Below are 19756 nucleotides of genomic sequence, written 5' to 3'. Positions count from 1 at the left end.
GAAAAGCAGCAGTAGTAAGAATTAGGGCAATTCCAAGTTTAATTTTTAGATCAACATTAAGCATGCAAATATCTAAAACATTCCAGATGAGACTGAAATGCATACCAGCCCCCTTACAGGATAAGTTCCCAGAACATAAAAGGCTGACATAATATCTTTAAGAATTATAGTTGGAGATTTTTATTTTTAAAAATCTCTCCAATTAAGAATCTATGTAAATGTATCGATTGTTATGCAAAAGAGGTTTGCATTAGAGATTCAAAAGAACTTAATGCTTAGATAATAAAATGAAAGCTTTAGTCTCCAAAATATGTACTAAACTGACCTATAAAGATTTCTTTGTCATTTCAGTGCTTCTAGAAAAATCATCAAAGACAAGACAATCTCCATCGCTGTGGGGCAGGGGGCAAAATCAAACTTTGACTGAAGGAGACCTTGAGTTTTTGTTGTAATACTACTACTGGCGGCCAGAGCAACATGATTATATTCAAAATCAAAGGATATTTAGGGCCTGCAGGGATCATAGAGGTCCTTTATCTTTAACCCACACCTTTCAGATCAGGAAATGGTAAGAGCTTTGTAATGTTCCAAACAAATAATTTTAAAATAAAATGCACACAAAAGTTTGTGGCCCTGGATGGTGTGGCTCAGTGGACTGAACACAGGCCTGAAAACCAAACGGTGGATGGTTGGATTCCCTGTCAGGGCACATGCATGGGTTGCAGGCCAGGTCCCCAGTAGGGGGTGCATGAGAGGCACCCACACATTGATGTTTCTCTCCTCCTCTCTCCTCTCTTTCTCCTTCCCCTCCCTTCTGTCTAAAAATGAATGAATGAATGAATGAGTAAAATCTTTTTTTAAAAGTTTGTGAATTTTGTTTTTAAAGGTACCATGTATTGATCAGACAGTACAGTAAGGGAATAATAGAAATAAATAAACCTGGATGAGTTTAATTTTCCATATATTAGCTGTGTGGCTTAGGAGAGAGGCTTAGTCTTACTATTGTTCTAGTTCCCTGTGAACGATGCAGTTACAAATGCAAATAAAAATTCTACATATAATAGAAATGAGAATCCTCACCAATCATGAGGTTCATAAAGTATCAAAGTATAAAGAGCCCCGAGGTGAGAAGGTTACAGGGGTTCATCTTGCAGCCTCAGGGGCAAAACTAAGTTTTAACTAAAGCAAGAGTGTGAAAAAAATATGAAAATGAAGAAGGATAAAAGAGATGGTTGTTCATCGTGGGCAGAATTCCACAGAGCACAGTAAAACAGTTTGAGAAGGAAATAATGGGAGGGGGGGGAGGGAAGCAGTCAAGGTAAGTGACTTGAAAGCTATTTGGTAAAGAGAGAGTTGACCAAGAAAGCAGACATGTAAGAAGTCATAGGTTCAATGGGTTATAGGGTTACAAGCAAATTAATTGAGGAAGTAAGTTGGTGTGGAGGGAGGGCACTCTGGCTTATCAGGATCCACCTGCTGCATAGATAGATGACTCTTCTGATAGAATTTTTGGTAGCTAAGGAGGCTTCTGTCTTTTCTGTAAGTAGCTATTTGTGACCTTGAATCTGTTTCCTCAGATTCAAGTGGAAAGTTCCAGGCTTGAGCCTTCAGACAAATAGGCTCCAGATTCCTAAGATCTGTGGCATTATGCTCACCAAGGGTGACCAATAGGATATTTTGGTAGTATGCCATTCAGAGGCCTGCAGTATGCTATGCACAGACCATACTTTTAATAATATTTCTTGGTATAACAAAGAATGTCCTCCATGGTTACAAAAGTACCCCCAAATATCAGTAAGTTTATCTGAAGCCAGGCTGCTTAAATTTAACTTCCAAATTTGACATTTACTAGCTGTATGCGACCCTATCTGTGTCTCAGTTTCCATATCTATAAAATAGTGATGATAATAATAATACCCAACTCAAAGGGTTGTTGTGAGTACTGAATGAATTATAACATGTAACATGTTTAAAACAATGCCTGGTACACAGTAGGCATCTTCCTGAGGCATTATTTTCATAGAGCATGAGATCAATTAGCTTTATAAATTCTTGTATTACTGTACAATAAATATGTTCACTGTTTTCAAACTTCAGCCATCACTTATGGCTGGTCTATGAAGTTATTGCTTACCAGGATCAAAATTGTCACCAAATATTCGCTTGGCAGGAATCTTCAGGGCCATAGCAGGAAATTGTTTTTTTAACTAGAATTTTTAAAAATAACATTATATGAACTTAATTTTATAAGTCTTCTAGTTATACATGCACCAAAATAAAATACAATCTGATTTGTAAGAAAATCCATTGTAAGACATACTTTTTTAAATATATAATGATCAAATATTAAATTACACCAATAAAATACCATAGACTGTCTAATCACCCTATTTTGTGCCAATGAAATACTTAGTGGCTTTGTGACCTTGAATAAGTTACTTAACATCTCTGGGCCTCAATTATCTTGCCTGTAAACTAGTGATAATTTTAGCACTTACCTTACAGATTTGTCATGAGGCTTAAAGGAAATCATTTATGTTAAGTGCTTAGACTAGAATATGGTGCATAAGTTTGAATACATTACTCACCATTTATTATCTCAGGGAAAGATGTGATCTTTGTGTTTTCTCTGTATGAATAGGTTGACAATTGTTTTCTAAGAAAGGTGATAAATTTAGCTTTCAACATCCTCTACTTCAGTCTCCCCCCTCTAACTATTCTAATACATTTATCCTATTTGCTTATCCCCAGAAAAAAAACCAACTTGGCCCTAAAGAACTTAAATTTGGGGCAATAGAGTCATAAATATGGGTTAATGCTTATTTTTATTAGAGGCTTCAGGTAAGACCCCTCCCCCTCCCACACACAGAAACTACATATCTAACTACCAGCTGACAGGAAATAGAAAGAACAGAGGAATGTATTAATCACTCTACATCACAGGCATGCTATGAACACAATCCAGTTTGTAGACAAATGACACTGCTTTTTCAACAAAAAGCTGTAAAGGAAAGATAAGAGAGGTGGAGAGGAAATTTTAGCAACTAAAAGACACTTAACAGACTTATCAGCCAGTCACATAAATACTGACTGATTATTTGATATTAAGATAGTATCATTAATTTAGTTTTATATGTGATAATCATTATCATGTGTGTGTATTTTAAGGACCTTTATCTTTTTTAGAGCTGATACTAAAATATTTATAGATGAAATGATATGATAAATGAAATTTGCTTCAAAATACAGCAGGCTGGCTAGGGCCAGAGATGCAACAAAAGTGGCCATGTGGTTGTTGAAGCTGGATGGTACCTTACATTATTTTCTGCATTTGTACTAGTCTCTCTACCTTGTAGGTTCTGAATAATTTCTACAGTGAAAAATTTAAAAATATAAACAACAGTCATAAAAACACATTAAACTGATAATTAAAATGCTTACAGATTGGAAATTACACTTTTTATCTTTTATTCTAGAAGAAACATAAGAATTTGTATTTTTACACTTAGGGAAATCCAAGTCAGGTTTAACCTCATTTCTGTAGTTTAAAAGAACACAACTGATACCATTCCCCTGTTTTGTTTTCTTTGCCCCTCATCACAAGAGGCAGAATTGACAGGGGTTATGTAAGAAGAGAGGCAGACACAGAAAATGAGGAAAGGAGAAAAAAACAGAGAAATAGAAGAAAAATAAAAATGGATAATAAAACTCATTTTACATGTGAAGAAAAATTGTCTGCAAAAAGCTTCGGATGGCATGTTTGATGGAAAGAGAGAATGAAAGTGGTCATGGCAGGGGAACTGCCCAAGCAAACATTCCAACTTCACCTTTGTGCTTAGAGACACACACATTTTAACACTCTGCTTGTATAATCACCACCTATTTAAACTGAAACCATCACAAGGACTATAAGCTTTTCACTCACCCAGACCTCCACACTGCTCAGTTTTTAGATGACATCCCTATACTCCTCCCTCTTATAAACAGTTCTATAAAAGGAAACCTGTTTAGAAGGTGAATCTAGCCTATGTAATCTTTTTAGCAAAATATATAAAGAAATCTCAAATGTTTAGTTACTAGTAGTTCACTGAACAAAACCTGATCTCATCTCTCTAGGTTCATGTAAACCCTCTGTGTGAGTATATGTGTGTGTTATGTTACTATCACGTTATTTTTAACTGATTATAAGCCAGGTATCATGATAGGTACTGTCCAACTTGTACAATCATCATAAAATGCTAATCACATACATAATGGTATCCAAGAATTTCAATTCAAGCTAGCAATTCAACCCTCACCCAGCATCCAAGAGAAACCTTTTTTAAAAAAATTAATGAAAAATTGCAGAAGATATTTTCATGTACAAATTCCTATTGGCTATTATTTTGTTTCAAAAGTGTGACTTCCCTTACAGTCAAAAAAGATTATCTCAATCAATATCTTAAATATTGTGTTCAATAAGTTTCAATTGCATAAGCATTAAAGAAAAACTAAAGAACACAAGAAAACACAACAGAACTAAGAACTGGGCAGTTTAACCAGAAGTAATATGATGATGAACCATTTTTAGAACAGTAAATATAAAGGACTTTTGTCTAATATTCTATAATATTAAAATACATTTTAAGCAGTACATCTAATTTTCATACTTTCAATACTTTATTTGGAACTTCTCAATGGTCCCCTCTCCACCCTTTTTTGTAAGAATTCCAAGGTTAGAATACTTTAGAAGAATCTATGACCCTTTTCTACTGGTCTGATATATGAATTCTAGATGTCTAGAAGGCATCCAGCCATGTAATATGAAAAATAGAAACATTTATTGAAGAAGATACAAGATACATTGTACCTAGGACAATGATGCCTCAGTCCCCTTCAAAGTAGGCATCTTGGGACCTCACACAGCTCTCCCAATTGCCATCAGCTGCCCCATCATATTTTCCTGAATCTCATCTATGGTCTGAAATCTCTTCCCTTTCAAAGGTGATTTTAGTTTTGAGAAAAGCCAGAAGTCTCAGGGTACCAGATCTGGACTGTAGGGGGCGTGAGTCACCTGGGTGATTTGATGTTCTGTCAAAAAACTGCACAAGATGTGATTCATGAGTGGGCATGTTGTTGTGATGAAGCTGCCAGTCATGAGTTGCCTATAGCTGTGGCCTTCTGAATTATCTGAATAGTTTCCACTGAGGAATGTTCCAGCTTAACGGAAAATTTGACGCAGATTTGTTGCTTTACATGCTCAGTCATTTTAAATGTGACGTCCGCAAAATACACATGCTCACTCAATGGCATCTACTGCCCCTATTGACTCAGAAAGTTATCATTGTTCACATATGCACATTCCAGTCCACTCTCCTTGGCTGCCAGGTTACAATGCTGTCATGCAAATTGTTCTCGTTATGTTAACAATGACTGGACTTCTTCTGGACAGACCTTGTATTATAGCAGATTTATTTCAGAAAATAATGCTGTGGCAAAAATAAATTAAATCAATTATCAATAGTTACTGGAAGAAAAGAAATAAAGCTGCATTAGCTTGTTTTAAATTAAATGTTTGAGATTGTATCTGCATGAAGACAGAAACAATTCACAATGTTAATGAGTATTATTTAATCATTCAAATAAAATCTCTTCTATTTTCGAGCTTTCTCAGGTATTTGTTTTAAATAGAAATCTTGCAAACTATTACTTACAGTATTGTAAAGCTTATCAAATTCTGCATATCTCCTGAAGACAAACCACTCACTCGTGCCCACTGAGACCAGAACTTTATAAACCTGTGAAAACAAAAATAATAAAATAACACAATAAAATTTGATTACAAAAAAATCATTAGCTATTTCAATATATGAATCTTTCTTTCATAACCATGAAACTGGTATTAGACATTAATGTTTATATATGTTTCACCAAGATAAAGACTATACCAACTAAAACACTTTATCTTGTTGAGAAGTGATATTTTATTTTTAAAATGTTATGAAACATTTCGGTAATTTTTAGAGAATAATATAGTGAACACGTATATAGTCATTATTTAGATAATTCTAACATTTTGCCATTCTTGTTTCTGATTTTTTTCTCCAAGAATAAAACATTATAGAGTAATTGATGATATTCTCTTCTATTCTTCCCCCATAATAATACCACTACCCAGAAATTATAAAGTATTTTCAAAAATACTTTAAAAGTGACACCTGGCACATAGTAAACACTTAATTATTAGTTTTTCCAGATCATCTTTTACAGACTATATTTCAAACTAAGAATTTATCCTCAGATTTCCTACTACTACCTAATGTGTGTTTAATATTTTCATATACACATAATTGCATATAACTGTAGTCAAAAACCCTATGAAGTCAGCAGAACAAACATTACACCCCCCACACTATGCATATGAGGAAATGATGGCCTAAAAAAGTTAGGTAGCTTGCTCAACTACACAGACTTGTCAGACTGAGATCTAAATCTTCTAACTCTCCATGCACCAGAACCAGTATCGACAGTTATAATATAGAATCAACTCTCACGGCTGATTCCACAGATACTCTCAGATTATAATTTAACATACCAATGTAGATAAAACTGTTTCAGACCCCAAAAATCTCGTATCATTTCTAAAAGAAAAAAATAACAAGAATCCAGATTCACAAGAAAGGGCTCACTGATGTATGGCTTGGGTTATTGATCTCATCATATTACAGTATAAGATGAGGGGAAAGAGATAGGAGTTGTTTTGGGGTTTTCTTCAAATTAAAAGAAATACTTTTATTTGCACAAATTATCACATGATTTCACAGAAAGCAATATAATGTTTATTATAATATGAAATCATCTTACTGAGTTTTTAAAATACTTCCTTACTGCCTGCCTTGCCCAGCAGAAAATAGGTTCCTTGAGAGGAGGGGCAATGTCATTCTTACTATCCACTGTATTCCCACTGCCCAAAACAGTGTCCAGCATAACAAAGAAACTCAGTGACAATTTGTTGAGCAGATACATGAAAGTACAATTCAGATTTGGTTTAAGTCAAGATGTCCTAGGATGCAAAGCAGTTCTGTTAGAAGCCTCACAGTATAGAGCTATACACAAAACATATGAGAACTATCTCTGTCATGGAAAATAGAGGATATCTGAGATGACTCGCTGTCAATATTTGCTACGTATGAACTTCAAACATGGCAGGAGGTTATGCCCTTGAAGGAGAGAATGCCCCAAAGGTAAAAATAAGAACAGAGAAGGAAGGAAACCTTTCACACACTCCACTATTTTATCCAAGGCACACTAACCTTCTGTTTACCATAAAAGTGATGTTTCTAAAATTTGCTTATATGAATGTGGAATAAATGCACAATGTTTGTACAGATATTACTACAACACAGAGACTAAGGGGAAGCAAATCGCTAGATATTACAATGGCTCTGCTCTGGGTTCGGTGCAGGGTGTGGAGGTATTAAGGAAGGGAGAACAGAGGAACAGAGAACAGAAGGGCTATTTCCGGCTCCTGGCCTGGGACTTTAGGGGAAAACCACCATAACCCCAGTTAACAAGGCAGGCTGGAGTGGTCAGACACAGAGTTTAACTCCTCAGTTTTCTTCCACTTCCATGTGAAATGGACTCTGAGTTGAAAGTCACTTGTCATGGGGCACCATTGGCAGGGGCCAGGTGACCCCCTGGTCTGAGGCTACAGTAAACCACTTGATTCAGAAGCAGGCAAAGGGTGGGCTCTACAGCCTTAGAGAGCCAAGGGGAAGCAGTGAGTCATCACCACCCTGGCCAACACAACCAAAGAACAGACAACAAGTCAGTTGGTCAACTGAAGGCACCAGCAGTGGAATGCCAGCAAAATGCCCAGGGCTGGGCCAGGTCAGGCATAGCTGGGTGTTTACCAAACGAGTCACTCCATACCTGGAATGGCAAAGACAGATGTAGAGGGATGACAAAAATGCAAGGGCCTTCACCAGGCTGCTGGTACTGTGAGGTCAGTCAAATACAATGAAAGGACACTGCGCTCCTCCCATAAACCACGATGCCAAGTGGGAATATGTGTTCATTAAGAGAAAGAGCAGAATGGAGACAGCCTGGGCATTTTTACTTTAAAAAATTATTTAAATTTTAGCTCAAACTGATTATGTTTCGCTCAAACAGAACTGGGTTAAATGGATTCTTTCATGTCATTCAGTGGGTGGAGGTTTATAAGGAAGACCAGGTCAGTTACAGACAAGATAAATGACATTTTTTCAGTGAGAGGAGGGCAGAAGACCTCTGTATATACTAACAGAACTAATGGAACTAAATACAGTATTATATGTGTCACTACACTAACTAGAAAAGTGACTCTTCTCCAATAATAGTCGCTGATACACTGATTCAGCAAATATCTTTTGGGTTTATTCTTTATAAAGCCCTACAGTAGATCCTCTGGTGATAAAAAGTAAAATTAGAAATGGGCTTTGCCTTTAGGGTGAAGAAAGAGATAAAAGACTGAATTACATATTTTTAAATTGAGGTAGAAAATTAATAAACATCATAAGAAAGATACTACATACATTTCAAGAAAGATACTATGGCAATTTCAAGATAGTGGTTCTTAACATGTGATCATTGACTTTGGGTCCATTAACCAACCCCCTGGCAGCACACATAAAATTATGGGCATGTGTCACAGATCCATGTTCCTGAACATTTTCCGCTGAGAAAGTACCATACTCTTCTCCAAGTGCAAAACTCTGCACTGAAAAAGAAACTGACTTCCATTATAGTACACAGGGAAGAGGGTGGAGGAGGTAGCATTTGAAAGATACCTAAAATCTGGATATGTGAAGATAGGGAGAGGATGCTCTAGGTTAAGGAAGAAGAAAAGCAGAGTTGAAAATATCCTCTATATTCCATTTTTCCCCATATACTTTACACTGCATACTTACAGTAAACCTCTTCTTTTTTTCTCTGTGTTCATCGGAGCTGGGAATGCTTACACTCGGGCAGCTTTCCTTGTGGTCCATGGTATAACCCCTTTGGGTGTATGGCCTCGAAAGGACACCAAAAAAATGAGTCCGAAGAAACAGTCAGCAGCGGACAAACCCAATCAGCTAATCCAAAACATAAAACTTCTTGAGGTAATGTTCAGATTCCATCATGCAACCTTGACCAATAGAAAAGAAAAATGATTAGCAAAGCAATTTTAAAATACCTCAATCCATGATTCCTTGTTCACAGGACCGATTTTGTCTTTACTTTTGATCGTAAGTCTCAGGGGGTGGTAGGTCCTGCTGGTACTGAATTATGTACGAGTTTGAATGTGTTTGTGCCCTATTGTGCACGGCCCATAGGAGCACAACTACAGGAGAATATCACGTCTCAGGGCTCCCCTTTGGAGGGGACAAGAAGATATGATATTATGTGGCATCAGAAATAGAGAAGGAAAGAGCTGGGGGGCAGGAGAAAGTGTTTCATACAAGGTGCCCAGGGGACCTGTGAGTGTGCATGTACAACAGCAGGCAGTTAGGTATAGAAATCCAGCCTGTAAATCTGGGCCAGAGATCTGTTTGCAAACTGTGCTAGACATCCTCCATTTGCCCTTCCATATCTAGTACCGTTCTTTTTCCACACCCTGCCACATGCCAGAAGGCTGACCCCAGTGGACCTCAACCAGAGGCAGCCCACCTACCACTCTGCCTGGTTTGGTGCACCAAATGGACACTAGCTGGAGATGGAAAGGCAGGGAGAATGAGCTGCTAAAGTATTTATCCCCCCTGCTCCCTTCCTAACAGGCAGTGGTTTCTCTATCTAACGCCACAGTTCCTACCTGATGGCCCCTCTTTCACAGCTACAGTAGAAGGCCTAGGGGCAGTAAGAGCTTCCAAACAGTTAGTAGAAGGGGTGCTTCCCCATGCCCTGCTGGTTCTTACCCCTGCCCAGGATAGCTCAGTAAATAGCCCTTTAGTTAGATTCCCTTCCATTACTTTTGAGTATCATGTGACTGATGCAGTAATTAGCATCAGGAATGACCCCAGGAAACAGACCCTCAAAAATAAGATGCACATTTGATGAATGCCCTGATTGCCTTCCTGTGGAGGGTGGGGATAAGGAACTGATCACCTGGTATACAGTGATATCACAATCACTCAAATTCCTTCCCACATCACAGGACAGAGTATAGGTGGTAGGCAAGATGCTAAAAGGCCAAGGGGGTGATGAAAGTGCTGATTTCAAAGACTGTGACCTGGGCTAGGGCTGGGTTTGGTTGTCTCTGAGAATGTACACACAGATGACAAATTGAAAGTAATGAATTCCCAAGTAGATGGATAAAAACTATATGGCAGTTAGATTGTTTTTCACATATGGCTGCTAAGCTGACAGGACTAAGGGTCAAGTCCAGAGTTTGACGGTAAAGTTTGCAGAGCCAATTAAACATGCAACCCTGAAGAGTCTCCTATGTTAACACTAGGGCATTGGCTGCAAAGGAAAATGATCTTGAATCGTAGATGCAGGCACTTGGACAAACACAATGAGGCTAAGAATGCTGAACTCCATATTTAGCTGAACATCCCTGCTGAAACAACTTACACCCCTGAGTAATCATCAGCCTCCCAACCCCTGTCCCCCTTAAAGCCTTTCAAGTTGTTTCACAAGGGCATGCCTTGCTCACAAGGGGAATTCTGCTCACTGCCTACTCCCACCACCCCTCATTGCTCCATAACAGTAGTTAGACCCCAAAAGAACTCAGAAGGAAGTTCTATTCTGGAAGCCTATTCTGGAGGGAGAATGCCTTTATACTAAAACATTTTCATAATCTCAACAATTTTTACCAACAGGAGTCTGTGAAGCACATATGAGAGTAAATTCAAAGAATGTTAGACTAAATATAAAGCTACTGTGACCTATACATGACCACAGTGTACCCCATCAGTCTTTCTCCAGACGTCCCCCAAGAGGGATCTGCAGCCATTCACAAGGGTGACCATCCACTGAAGAATGGGAAATGTGTGTCCTCCCAAGGGTTACTGGGCATTAGCTCTGAACTGATGCTAATCCCTGGAAACCCAAAACATGGTCCACCAGTCAGCAAAATGCAGAGATACAAAATCACTTGTCTAAGCCAGGATCCAGCTAAGATAGAGCTAGGATTCAAATTCAAATCTGTCTGACTCCAAAACCAATGTGGACTTGTTTGCTATATTGCACTGTCTCTCCTTCAAGTAAGGTTTCTTTCCTTCAAGCTAAATCAAACTGACAACCTAATAATATTTGATACTTAGTGGCTAAGCTTATTACAAGCCAGACTGTGTTCTGTGTGCATTAATCTGGTTGCTGCTCACAAAAGCCCTATCTACGAAGAGGAAACTGAGGAAAAACTGAAGCATAAAAAGGTGGAGGTGGAGTCAAGATTTGAACCCCAGTGGTCTGCCCTCGGACCTTTACCCACTGCGCCGCACTGCCTCTACAACATATAGGTACTCTAAAGAGTCCTCTGGGGAGCAATGAAGAAGGTTCATAAACTTATTTTTAAGTAATTACAACTAAAATTATGAAAAAGCAACCCTGATATTACTGTAAATTTAATGTATGATTGTTCTATAAAACTGAGGCAATTTAAATTCTGCAAAATCATCTTATGGCCAAGCAGCCAAATAAAACAGAATGAAAAGAGGGCTGATATATGAACCCCCACAACTACAAAAAAACCCAGAAAGCTATGTCATTCACATGGAAATAAATGTTGGTGATTTTGGGGGGGTGGCTCACAGGTAGGTTAGGCCTTTTCAGGGAGAATCGCAGAAAGAATCTGCATACTGCTGGGGAATCACAAGATAATCTTGCAGGTTGGCTCCCAGGGCAGCTGGCTTGCCTAGGAGGAGGTCCCTGGGAGACTAAGTTCAGCTACTAACCCAGAATGGAAGAACTAACTAACATCCAGCTAGTGAATCAACTCAGACAAGCTCAAGAAGACAAAAAGAAGGCCTGGATAGGTTGCTTAGATCATTGCCCCAATATGCCAAGGCTGTGGGTTCAATCTCTGGTCAGGGCACATACAAGATTCAATCAATGAATGCACAAATAAGTGGAACAAGAAATCTATGTCTCTCTTTCTCTTCCTTCCTCTCTCTAAAAATCAATAAAAAAATTTTTTTAAATAAGAAAAAAAAGAAGCAGATCAGATGGGAAGAGAACTTTCAGATGGCAGCCAGATCTTAGAAGGGGCAGTGATTTGCAAGGGTAATATAATAGCTGGGAAATATACTTACAGCCGATCCTATCAGGGGTTGAGACACTTTTCGTTGTCATAACTTGGAGGATTGCCATTAGGTACATACCACAGAGGATGCTAAACATCCTGCAATGCACAGGACAGCCCCTACAATAGAAAATTATCTTGCCCAAAATGTCAATAGTGTTGTAGCTGAGAAACTAACATTTATTGAGCGCTAATGCCTGGCATTGTTCTAAGAACTTACATCTAACACATCAGTTAATCTTCACAGGAACTCGTGAAGTATCATCATCCTGGTTTTACACATGAAGAAACCTAGGCTATGTGGAGTACTTTCGCATGGTCACAGAGCTTTGGATGGCAGCACTGTGATGTGAACAGAGCTCGAGCTCCGATCTGAGAGCCTGGCTTGGACACGTTGTCCCTCGATTTCTTATGGTACTGCTGCACACATCCCTTCTTCTAAATCAACTGTGGAGACAGAGTTGAAGAAAAGGGGGCACACCAAGTGTCCATTAGCAATTCGGTAGCAGAAAGACAACCATGCACAAGAAAAATGGCGTTCCAATTCTGCCGCTGGGGGGTTGGGACAGATTTGTGCAGCACTATGTCAGAATGGCCCATCTTTCTCTCTTAAAACATCACAAGTCAACATCTAACCAAGAGCTTGGCACAGAGTGGTGTCTGAGTTGTCAGTCCCATCACATGGACAACCAAGGGCTACATCGTGAAATAAAAAGGACACAAGAGAGGATGCTATCTCAGGATATGGTCTTTTAAAAAAGGAGGGGAAGGTAGTCTTTTTTAAAAAAGCATTCATAGATGTAAAATATTTTATTGGAGGGGGGCAACTATAAAAAGTAGAAATATGGCCCTGGCTGGCTTAGCTCAGTGGATTGGGCACAGGCTGCGAACCAAAGCATCGCAGGTTCGATTACTAGTCAGGGCACATGCCTGGGTTGCAGGCCATGACCCCCAGCAACTGCACATTGATGTTTCTCTCTCTCTCTCTATCTTCCTCCCTTCCCTCTCTAAAAAAAAATAAATAAATAAAATCTTTTAAAAAAGTAAAAATATGGGTGAAGCTCAATGATAGAAAACTTTCCAAATTCATGTTAGGTTAAATTTTTATTGAAAAATAATCTTTAAAATAGATGGACATTAGTTAAGGCCTTTTTGAGAAAGCACTTTTTTCTTCATCATTGTGCCCATCTTTTCGTCCATTGTATGCAATTATGATCCTGAATCTTACCCACCTTTCTTTCAGGAAGCACCCAACCAACCAATCAATCAGTCAAAAGATTCTTCTGCTTTTACTTCTAAAATATAAGCAGAGAGGTTCTGAATTCCATGACCTTCCCCTATCATGAAGACTGCTTGGTCCTGATTAGTGGACCCTACCCAAATTACAAAGCAGATAAATTCCTAAGCATCAGTATGTACTCTGATCTCATATGGCAGAGAGACAGGTATTAGGTGATTCACACTAATACATAAAGGAAAAGTAGAAACAAGCCTGCTACAAAAGGAAGGAGACAGGCTGGGAAGAGCTATGAGTTTTCTTCAGCAGGGGGACAGGACTGGGTGCTGGGTGTTTAGGAGCAAGAGTCCCAAAGGAGAGAGGTGACAGGGCCAGTCAAGGAAAAGACAAAAGAAAACCCATGTAGTCCCTGGGCATGTCGAGAGGACTGGTATGAGACCAGGTTTGGGAACTGGGAACTGACCCAGAGAATAATAAAAGAATTGGGGATGTGGATGGGACAAGAATTATTCCTGAAGAAAGAACAGGCCAGGTGGGTGAGTTTCTTTTTAAATTATATTAAAAGTACCTTCCCAGGAAATTCTGACCACAAACAAACTGGTTATTTTATTAAAAGGCTACTGTTATAGTAAATAATCTGTATCTGTTTAGTTCTGCCTCTCAGAATACTAGCTCCACACACATCCAAAATGTTTCAGTGGAAACAAAGCACATCTTTGTTATATCTGTAAATTAAGTCCATTGCAGAAGAGATTAAAAATCTAACAGGACCTGCCAATGGAAGATACAGAGTAACCTTCTCCCCCCACATACATCACATGATGAATCAGTTATAATCCTTCCTGTTTTCCTTTCTTACTAATATATCCTTCCTCTAATTCCCACCCCACCCCACCCCCATTTGATTTTTCCCTCATTCTGTCATCACAAAGCAGTCCTAGTTTTTCCCAGATTTATCCATCTCTTATTTGAGATATCTTTTATGTGTCCTGATTCTTGATAAAGTGATATAAAAATTAAAAATAAAATATGTGCAAAATATACAATGCTGGGATACAATATAGATGAATAGACAGCACCCAACAATTCCACAGGAGTGTCCAAGAACCCCAACAAAGGTCTGTTGTTTCCCTGAAACTGGCTCCACTTTATTACATACATCTAAGGAACGGACTGAGTAAGGAGGTGGAAGTGTAAGTCCTGACAGTCCTTTGTTTTCCAATACTAGAATCAAAACTGCCAGGATAAGAAGGAATGGCTTAATTTTACTCCAACTGATAACATGCCCCACCCCCTGCTGTTTGCAGAACTGGCAGGGTAGGAGGGTAAGTGTGGCAGCAATACTCTGCTCTTTCCTCGACCTCCCGAGGTCACCACCCTGGGTTCCTGATCACCACAATGCCTGCCCTCTTCCTGGCTTCCCAAGCTTTTCCACTGGTAGTCGCACTCCCAGCTTAGTTTCCAGGCAGATGTGAACACAGAATACTCTCAAGGATGATTCCTGGAGGACTGTGAGCACTGGCAGAATGATGGGAGGACAGGTGATTATATGAGGCAAGAGGAAAAGCGAAGGGGGATTCACAGAAAAGTGGTAGTGGTAAAATCCTACAAGCCCAAGGAAGCCCAGGGGAAAGCTGGTTCTGACTGAGAAGGTTGGGAGAATTCAGGTTAAGGGGCACCAAAAACAAAAACAAACCACAGATGACAATCACCATCACATTACGGAGTCTCTTAGGAGAACCTCCAACCTGATATCTCTTCCATTCCAACCCTCTTCTAATCCATTTTTCTCACAGTACAGAGTGATTTTTTAATCACTATAAATCTGATAATTTCACTCCTTTGCTTAGATTCTTTCCATGGCTTCCCACTGTTATTAGAATAAAATCCAAACTCTGAATTGCTGCTAACAGACAAGCACCCACATGGCCTAACCCTTCCCTCCCTCTCCAGCTGCATCCCACCAGAGCCTCCTGCCCCTTTAGGCACTCACTGCTGTCACAGCAGCCCCTGCCCTGTCCTCTCACACACTGGGCCGTGTCCCCTCTCCACTCTCTTGCACCTGTGTCCCCTCTGTGTCAAATGCTTTTTTCTTCAGCTCTTCACATTGAGGCTTTTGTTCAAATGTCACTTCCTCTAACAAGGCTTCGTCATGACTGCCCTAACTAAAGTGCTCCTTCTCTATATTAATCTTCTGTCATCATCCTCTGTGTTTTCATTTCAGCATTTATTACCATCTTGGATTGCATATTGCTTATTTATTGAGGATCTCCTTGACTAGAGTGTAGAAACTGACTTACTCATTGTCTTGCACTTAGTAGGCCCCAATACACATTTGTTTAACTTATTCATTCACAAACAGGTAGAGAAAGACACTTGGAAATTCCAATTTGTCCAAGTATGTAACTGAGATCTTCAAAGTTACCTCTGGTTCATCATTCTTTTATCAATCTCCTGAATCATCAATTTTCCCTATATACTAGGTCAATTCCATTATTACACATATGATTATGTTGTAGTATCTTAGTAAAATTCTCCTTAACATATGATTATGTTGTAGTATCTTAGTAAAATTCTCCTTAAGAATATAAATATATTTAACAGACACTTAAACCATGCTTATCATGTGCTAGAGATACATAATTACTTTGTGTTCCAACATTAGTTATTTGTGTGAATAATCCTATCTGATAACACCCTTAACCAAAGGCTTTTTCAAAACAAAGAGAACTCAAGGTAAACACAGATGCTTATACCATGTGATAAAGAAAACTTTACTTCGAAGCAAATATTTGCTTTCAAAATTCTTCTTCTGATAGTGAAATTTTACTGGGTAGCAAAATAGAAGAAATTTCCTAAAGGAGAAAAATTGTAAACAATTACATATTTAAATTATAGTAGAATTTTACCTTAAAGTTCTGACATTCTGAAAATTACAATCTTTATATATATTTTTCCTACCAACTCTTTCCTATCAATAGAAATGGCAGCTTCATCCCAGGAATGGTAAAATACATTTAGATAATATGTGTAAGTACTCAAAATTAAGTACAAAAAAAGTAAGTTAAGCTAATGTGGGCCCTCAATTGGGAAAACCCCAGCTGAGGTTTGAAAATCAATAGGAAAAAGAAACAATAAAATTAAATTACAGAAGTGTCTACATAAGTTTTAAAAACAAGTTTTAATCTATCAGGGAAAGTAAAATAAAAACATTCACTCAACTGGAATATGTACAAGGACATGTTTGTAATAAAAAATGAAACAAAGTATACTAAACCAAATGCTGGTATCAAACTTAATAAAACAAGAAGCTTCAACAGTAGCCCAATTCGAGTATTTTATATCTATTACCTTCTGGCATATGTCCTCTCCATATATTGAGGAAAATAAATGAAGAAAGGAGTATGAACATTGTATTATTTTAAACGATGAAGGGAAAGAAGGCGAACTACTTCCGCCTCCCAGAAAGAGAACATTCAGTCCTATCCAGCTCAGAAAACAAAGTAGGGAGACAGGATTATTTGTGCCAAGGGATGCAAAAACGAAATAAACCTTCGGAATGATACCCCACAGGAAAATCCAAAGTGGCGTGCTGGAAGTCTGTCTTGCCCTATTGGTTTCCTGAGTTAGTTTATTGTGTGTATTTTTAAACTTCCACCTGCCCACCTTTATGGATGTTGGGTATGTTACTCTCCCTACACCTTCTGTAAATTCAGTCTCAGTACCTTTATTTGTGTCTTTTTATTTAGTACTGAATTTCCCTGCCTTCTTCCTTAATTGTCTATGTTGTAGAAATGATTGTAGAAGCTCAATATTTAATTATAAAGGCCTATCAAATAGAACTTTAAATCCACTTGTATTTAAAAAAAACAGTTAAGCAGGGTGGGGCGATGTGTCTTATATTTCTTTAAAAAAGTAACTGGAATTTGTATGTACATGCTTTTTGTCCTCCAGAAGCTTATATGTAGCAAAAACAAAAGACAAAGGCCCAAAGAATTACAATTCAAAATAGATTGTGATAATTCTCTAAGAAAGCTATGAAAAACCAGGAAAATCACATCCAGCTGAAATTATCTAGATGTTTGGAATGGTGGAGACATGTGAGGAAGGTTTTGAAGGCTGGGCACACAAAACAGAAAGGACAGCATAGTTCTTGGTACAAACAGGGAAGAGCCATTTGTCCAGTTTGTCTGAATTCCTGACCACTTAGGGGAAAAGACCTGCTCATCAATAAAAACAGAAAGAGAAAAGTGGATTTGAGATCATGTAAAGAACTCTGAATACCACTGGATTTCATTCTGCATGTGAAGATGTAAAAAACCTTTGAAAAGAGAATTCAGAGTAAGGGCTGTAGGTGTACAAAGTGTACAGAATTGGAGAAATGGTAGAGGGATTGAAGAAATAGGGGCTTGGCCTCAATAGGAATGACAGGTTTACAAAAAAAAAAAAACCCAAAGAACCCTGAAAGGAGAAATAAGTCAACAGCTATTTCATGTGGGGAGCAAGGTAGAAGGACGGATTAATATTGCCTCAGGTTTTATTACTGGGTAACCAGGAGAAATAGAAATAGGGAAAGGAGAAAGCAGAGCAAAATGAGAGCAAATTGACAAAGGACCATATTTTGCCATGTATAATGCGCACCCACGTTTTTGGCCCAAACTTTCAGGAAAAATTGTTTTGATTTAATTTTTAACTCAATTATTTATTTATTTATATTTAGAAATAAAACTGATTATCATATTCCAGGGTATTATTTTGCATATGGATATTGTTATTACTTTATAGAGTTATACTTTTAACATATAAGCATAAATAAAAATTTAAAAACATTTATATAGATACAAAATTAGTACTACCCATGTATAATGCACATCTTTATTTTTCCCTCAAAAATCTGGGCAAAAGAGCATGCACTATACATGGCAAAATACCGTAATTACTAGCCCTAGCTGGAAATGTCTGCATTGGATTCAGGCATTTGACACCTTCTGGTGGCAGGCACTAATTCCTAGGCACTTAGGATACAGTGCAGAAAACAACTGGCAAGTACCTCTGCCATCATGGAACTTAACTTCTATTGGCAGACAATGGATAATAAACAAGTAAATTGACAGATAAATATATATTACAAGAAAAGTGGGGTTGCATAGGATTTTAAATAGGAGGGTCTGAGATAATAACACCTGAACAAACACCTAGAGGTAAGGGAGTGAACTATGCAAGGAACCAGGGAAGAGTCAGCAACTAACACACCAGTATCTCCATGTAATTTCATTCCATGATGCTTTTGAAGTTGACAGTGACTACAATACATCTCTTCTGTGACCCAGTCCTATTTCCCTGGGCTAGTATTCAGTGTCCCACTTCCTGACTCTTTCCTACCCAATCAAGAAAACTTCATCAATAACACAGTGATAACAAGCTGCCTACTAGGTCAATTTGTTTATACTGGCTGTTTAACATAAGAGAAAGGGCTGCATTTTAACACAACAAAACCAAAGCACTATTAGAACATGTTTGTACAAAGCTTAAGGAGACAATCATTTTGTTCTCAAAGCAGTAATTGATGTAGTAACTTTGAGACTTGTGATTTAAATCAAAGATGTTGAAAAATGATTATGAATCATGCAATTAAGCTACCAAGCAGGATGTTGCTGTGAGAGAGAGAAAAAAAAAAACATTCACAGCACCATAAAACTATCAAAAATAAAAATAGCACTATCATCAAAACTAGAAGTAAGATCATCCTCTGATTTTACAATTTGTTGCTCAGCAGAGGTGAATTCTAGTCTATTTACCATTTATTGGTTCTGGGTCTTTGGGCCTTATCCCTATCTGTAATGGGAGTTTGGTCTGATTTTTCAAATTCCCTTCAATACTGAGGTTCTATGTGGCAAGTTATGGTTTCTGCGATGTTTAGTTTATTTATGTATTTGGCTACTCTTGTTTACCTCATTTTGCAGTAACAGTACAAATAAACGCCCATCCAAAGTGGCACAGCTTACAAATTATAAAGTAATATGAACTTCTTTTAAACAAACCTACCAGAGTTTGGTGCTTAAAATGACGCTCCACTCTAAAAGTCCTGCCTTTTTTCATCCCCCCTTGAGAATAACCCAAAAGGCTCAGATTTCTGTATCACTGGATTTGATTTGGAACAAGGTGGATGAGAATATCTTTAGTATGAGACAAAAGTCATGACACTTTTTCTGGTGAGACTCAATATTCGAAACTGTTCCAAACGAATCCCTGAGCATTTAAAGCAATATTTTTGCGAGAAA

General features: G+C 38.1%; 1 protein-coding gene across 7 annotated transcripts in view; it reads right to left on the bottom strand.

The window, feature by feature from the left end:
* Positions 1-19756, bottom strand: part of LOC123833270 (serine/threonine-protein kinase Sgk3) — a 118135-nt gene that overhangs the window by 34286 nt on the left and 64093 nt on the right. For 5 of the 7 annotated variants that reach the window (XM_045861395.1, XM_045861388.1, XM_045861394.1 and 2 more), the window contains exons 2-4: positions 8928-9145; positions 5694-5777; positions 2135-2207 (exon numbers count right to left, since the gene is read on the bottom strand). In XM_045861395.1, coding sequence (XP_045717351.1) covers positions 2135-2207; positions 5694-5777; positions 8928-9005 — 235 coding nt within the window. In that variant the 5' untranslated portion in view covers positions 9006-9145. Of the gene's footprint in view, positions 1-2134; positions 2208-5693; positions 5778-8927; positions 9146-12248; positions 12271-12458; positions 12686-19756 lie in introns of those variants that run through there. The other 2 variants (XM_045861390.1, XM_045861392.1) reach the window with 2 other exon arrangements.

The sequence above is a fragment of the Phyllostomus hastatus genome, unplaced genomic scaffold (genome assembly GCF_019186645.2).
Source record: "Phyllostomus hastatus isolate PE091 unplaced genomic scaffold, TTU_PhHast_1.1 phas_scaffold_21, whole genome shotgun sequence".
Lineage (NCBI taxonomy): Eukaryota > Metazoa > Chordata > Mammalia > Chiroptera > Phyllostomidae > Phyllostomus > Phyllostomus hastatus.
This window is presented reverse-complemented; position numbering and strand designations above follow the sequence as displayed.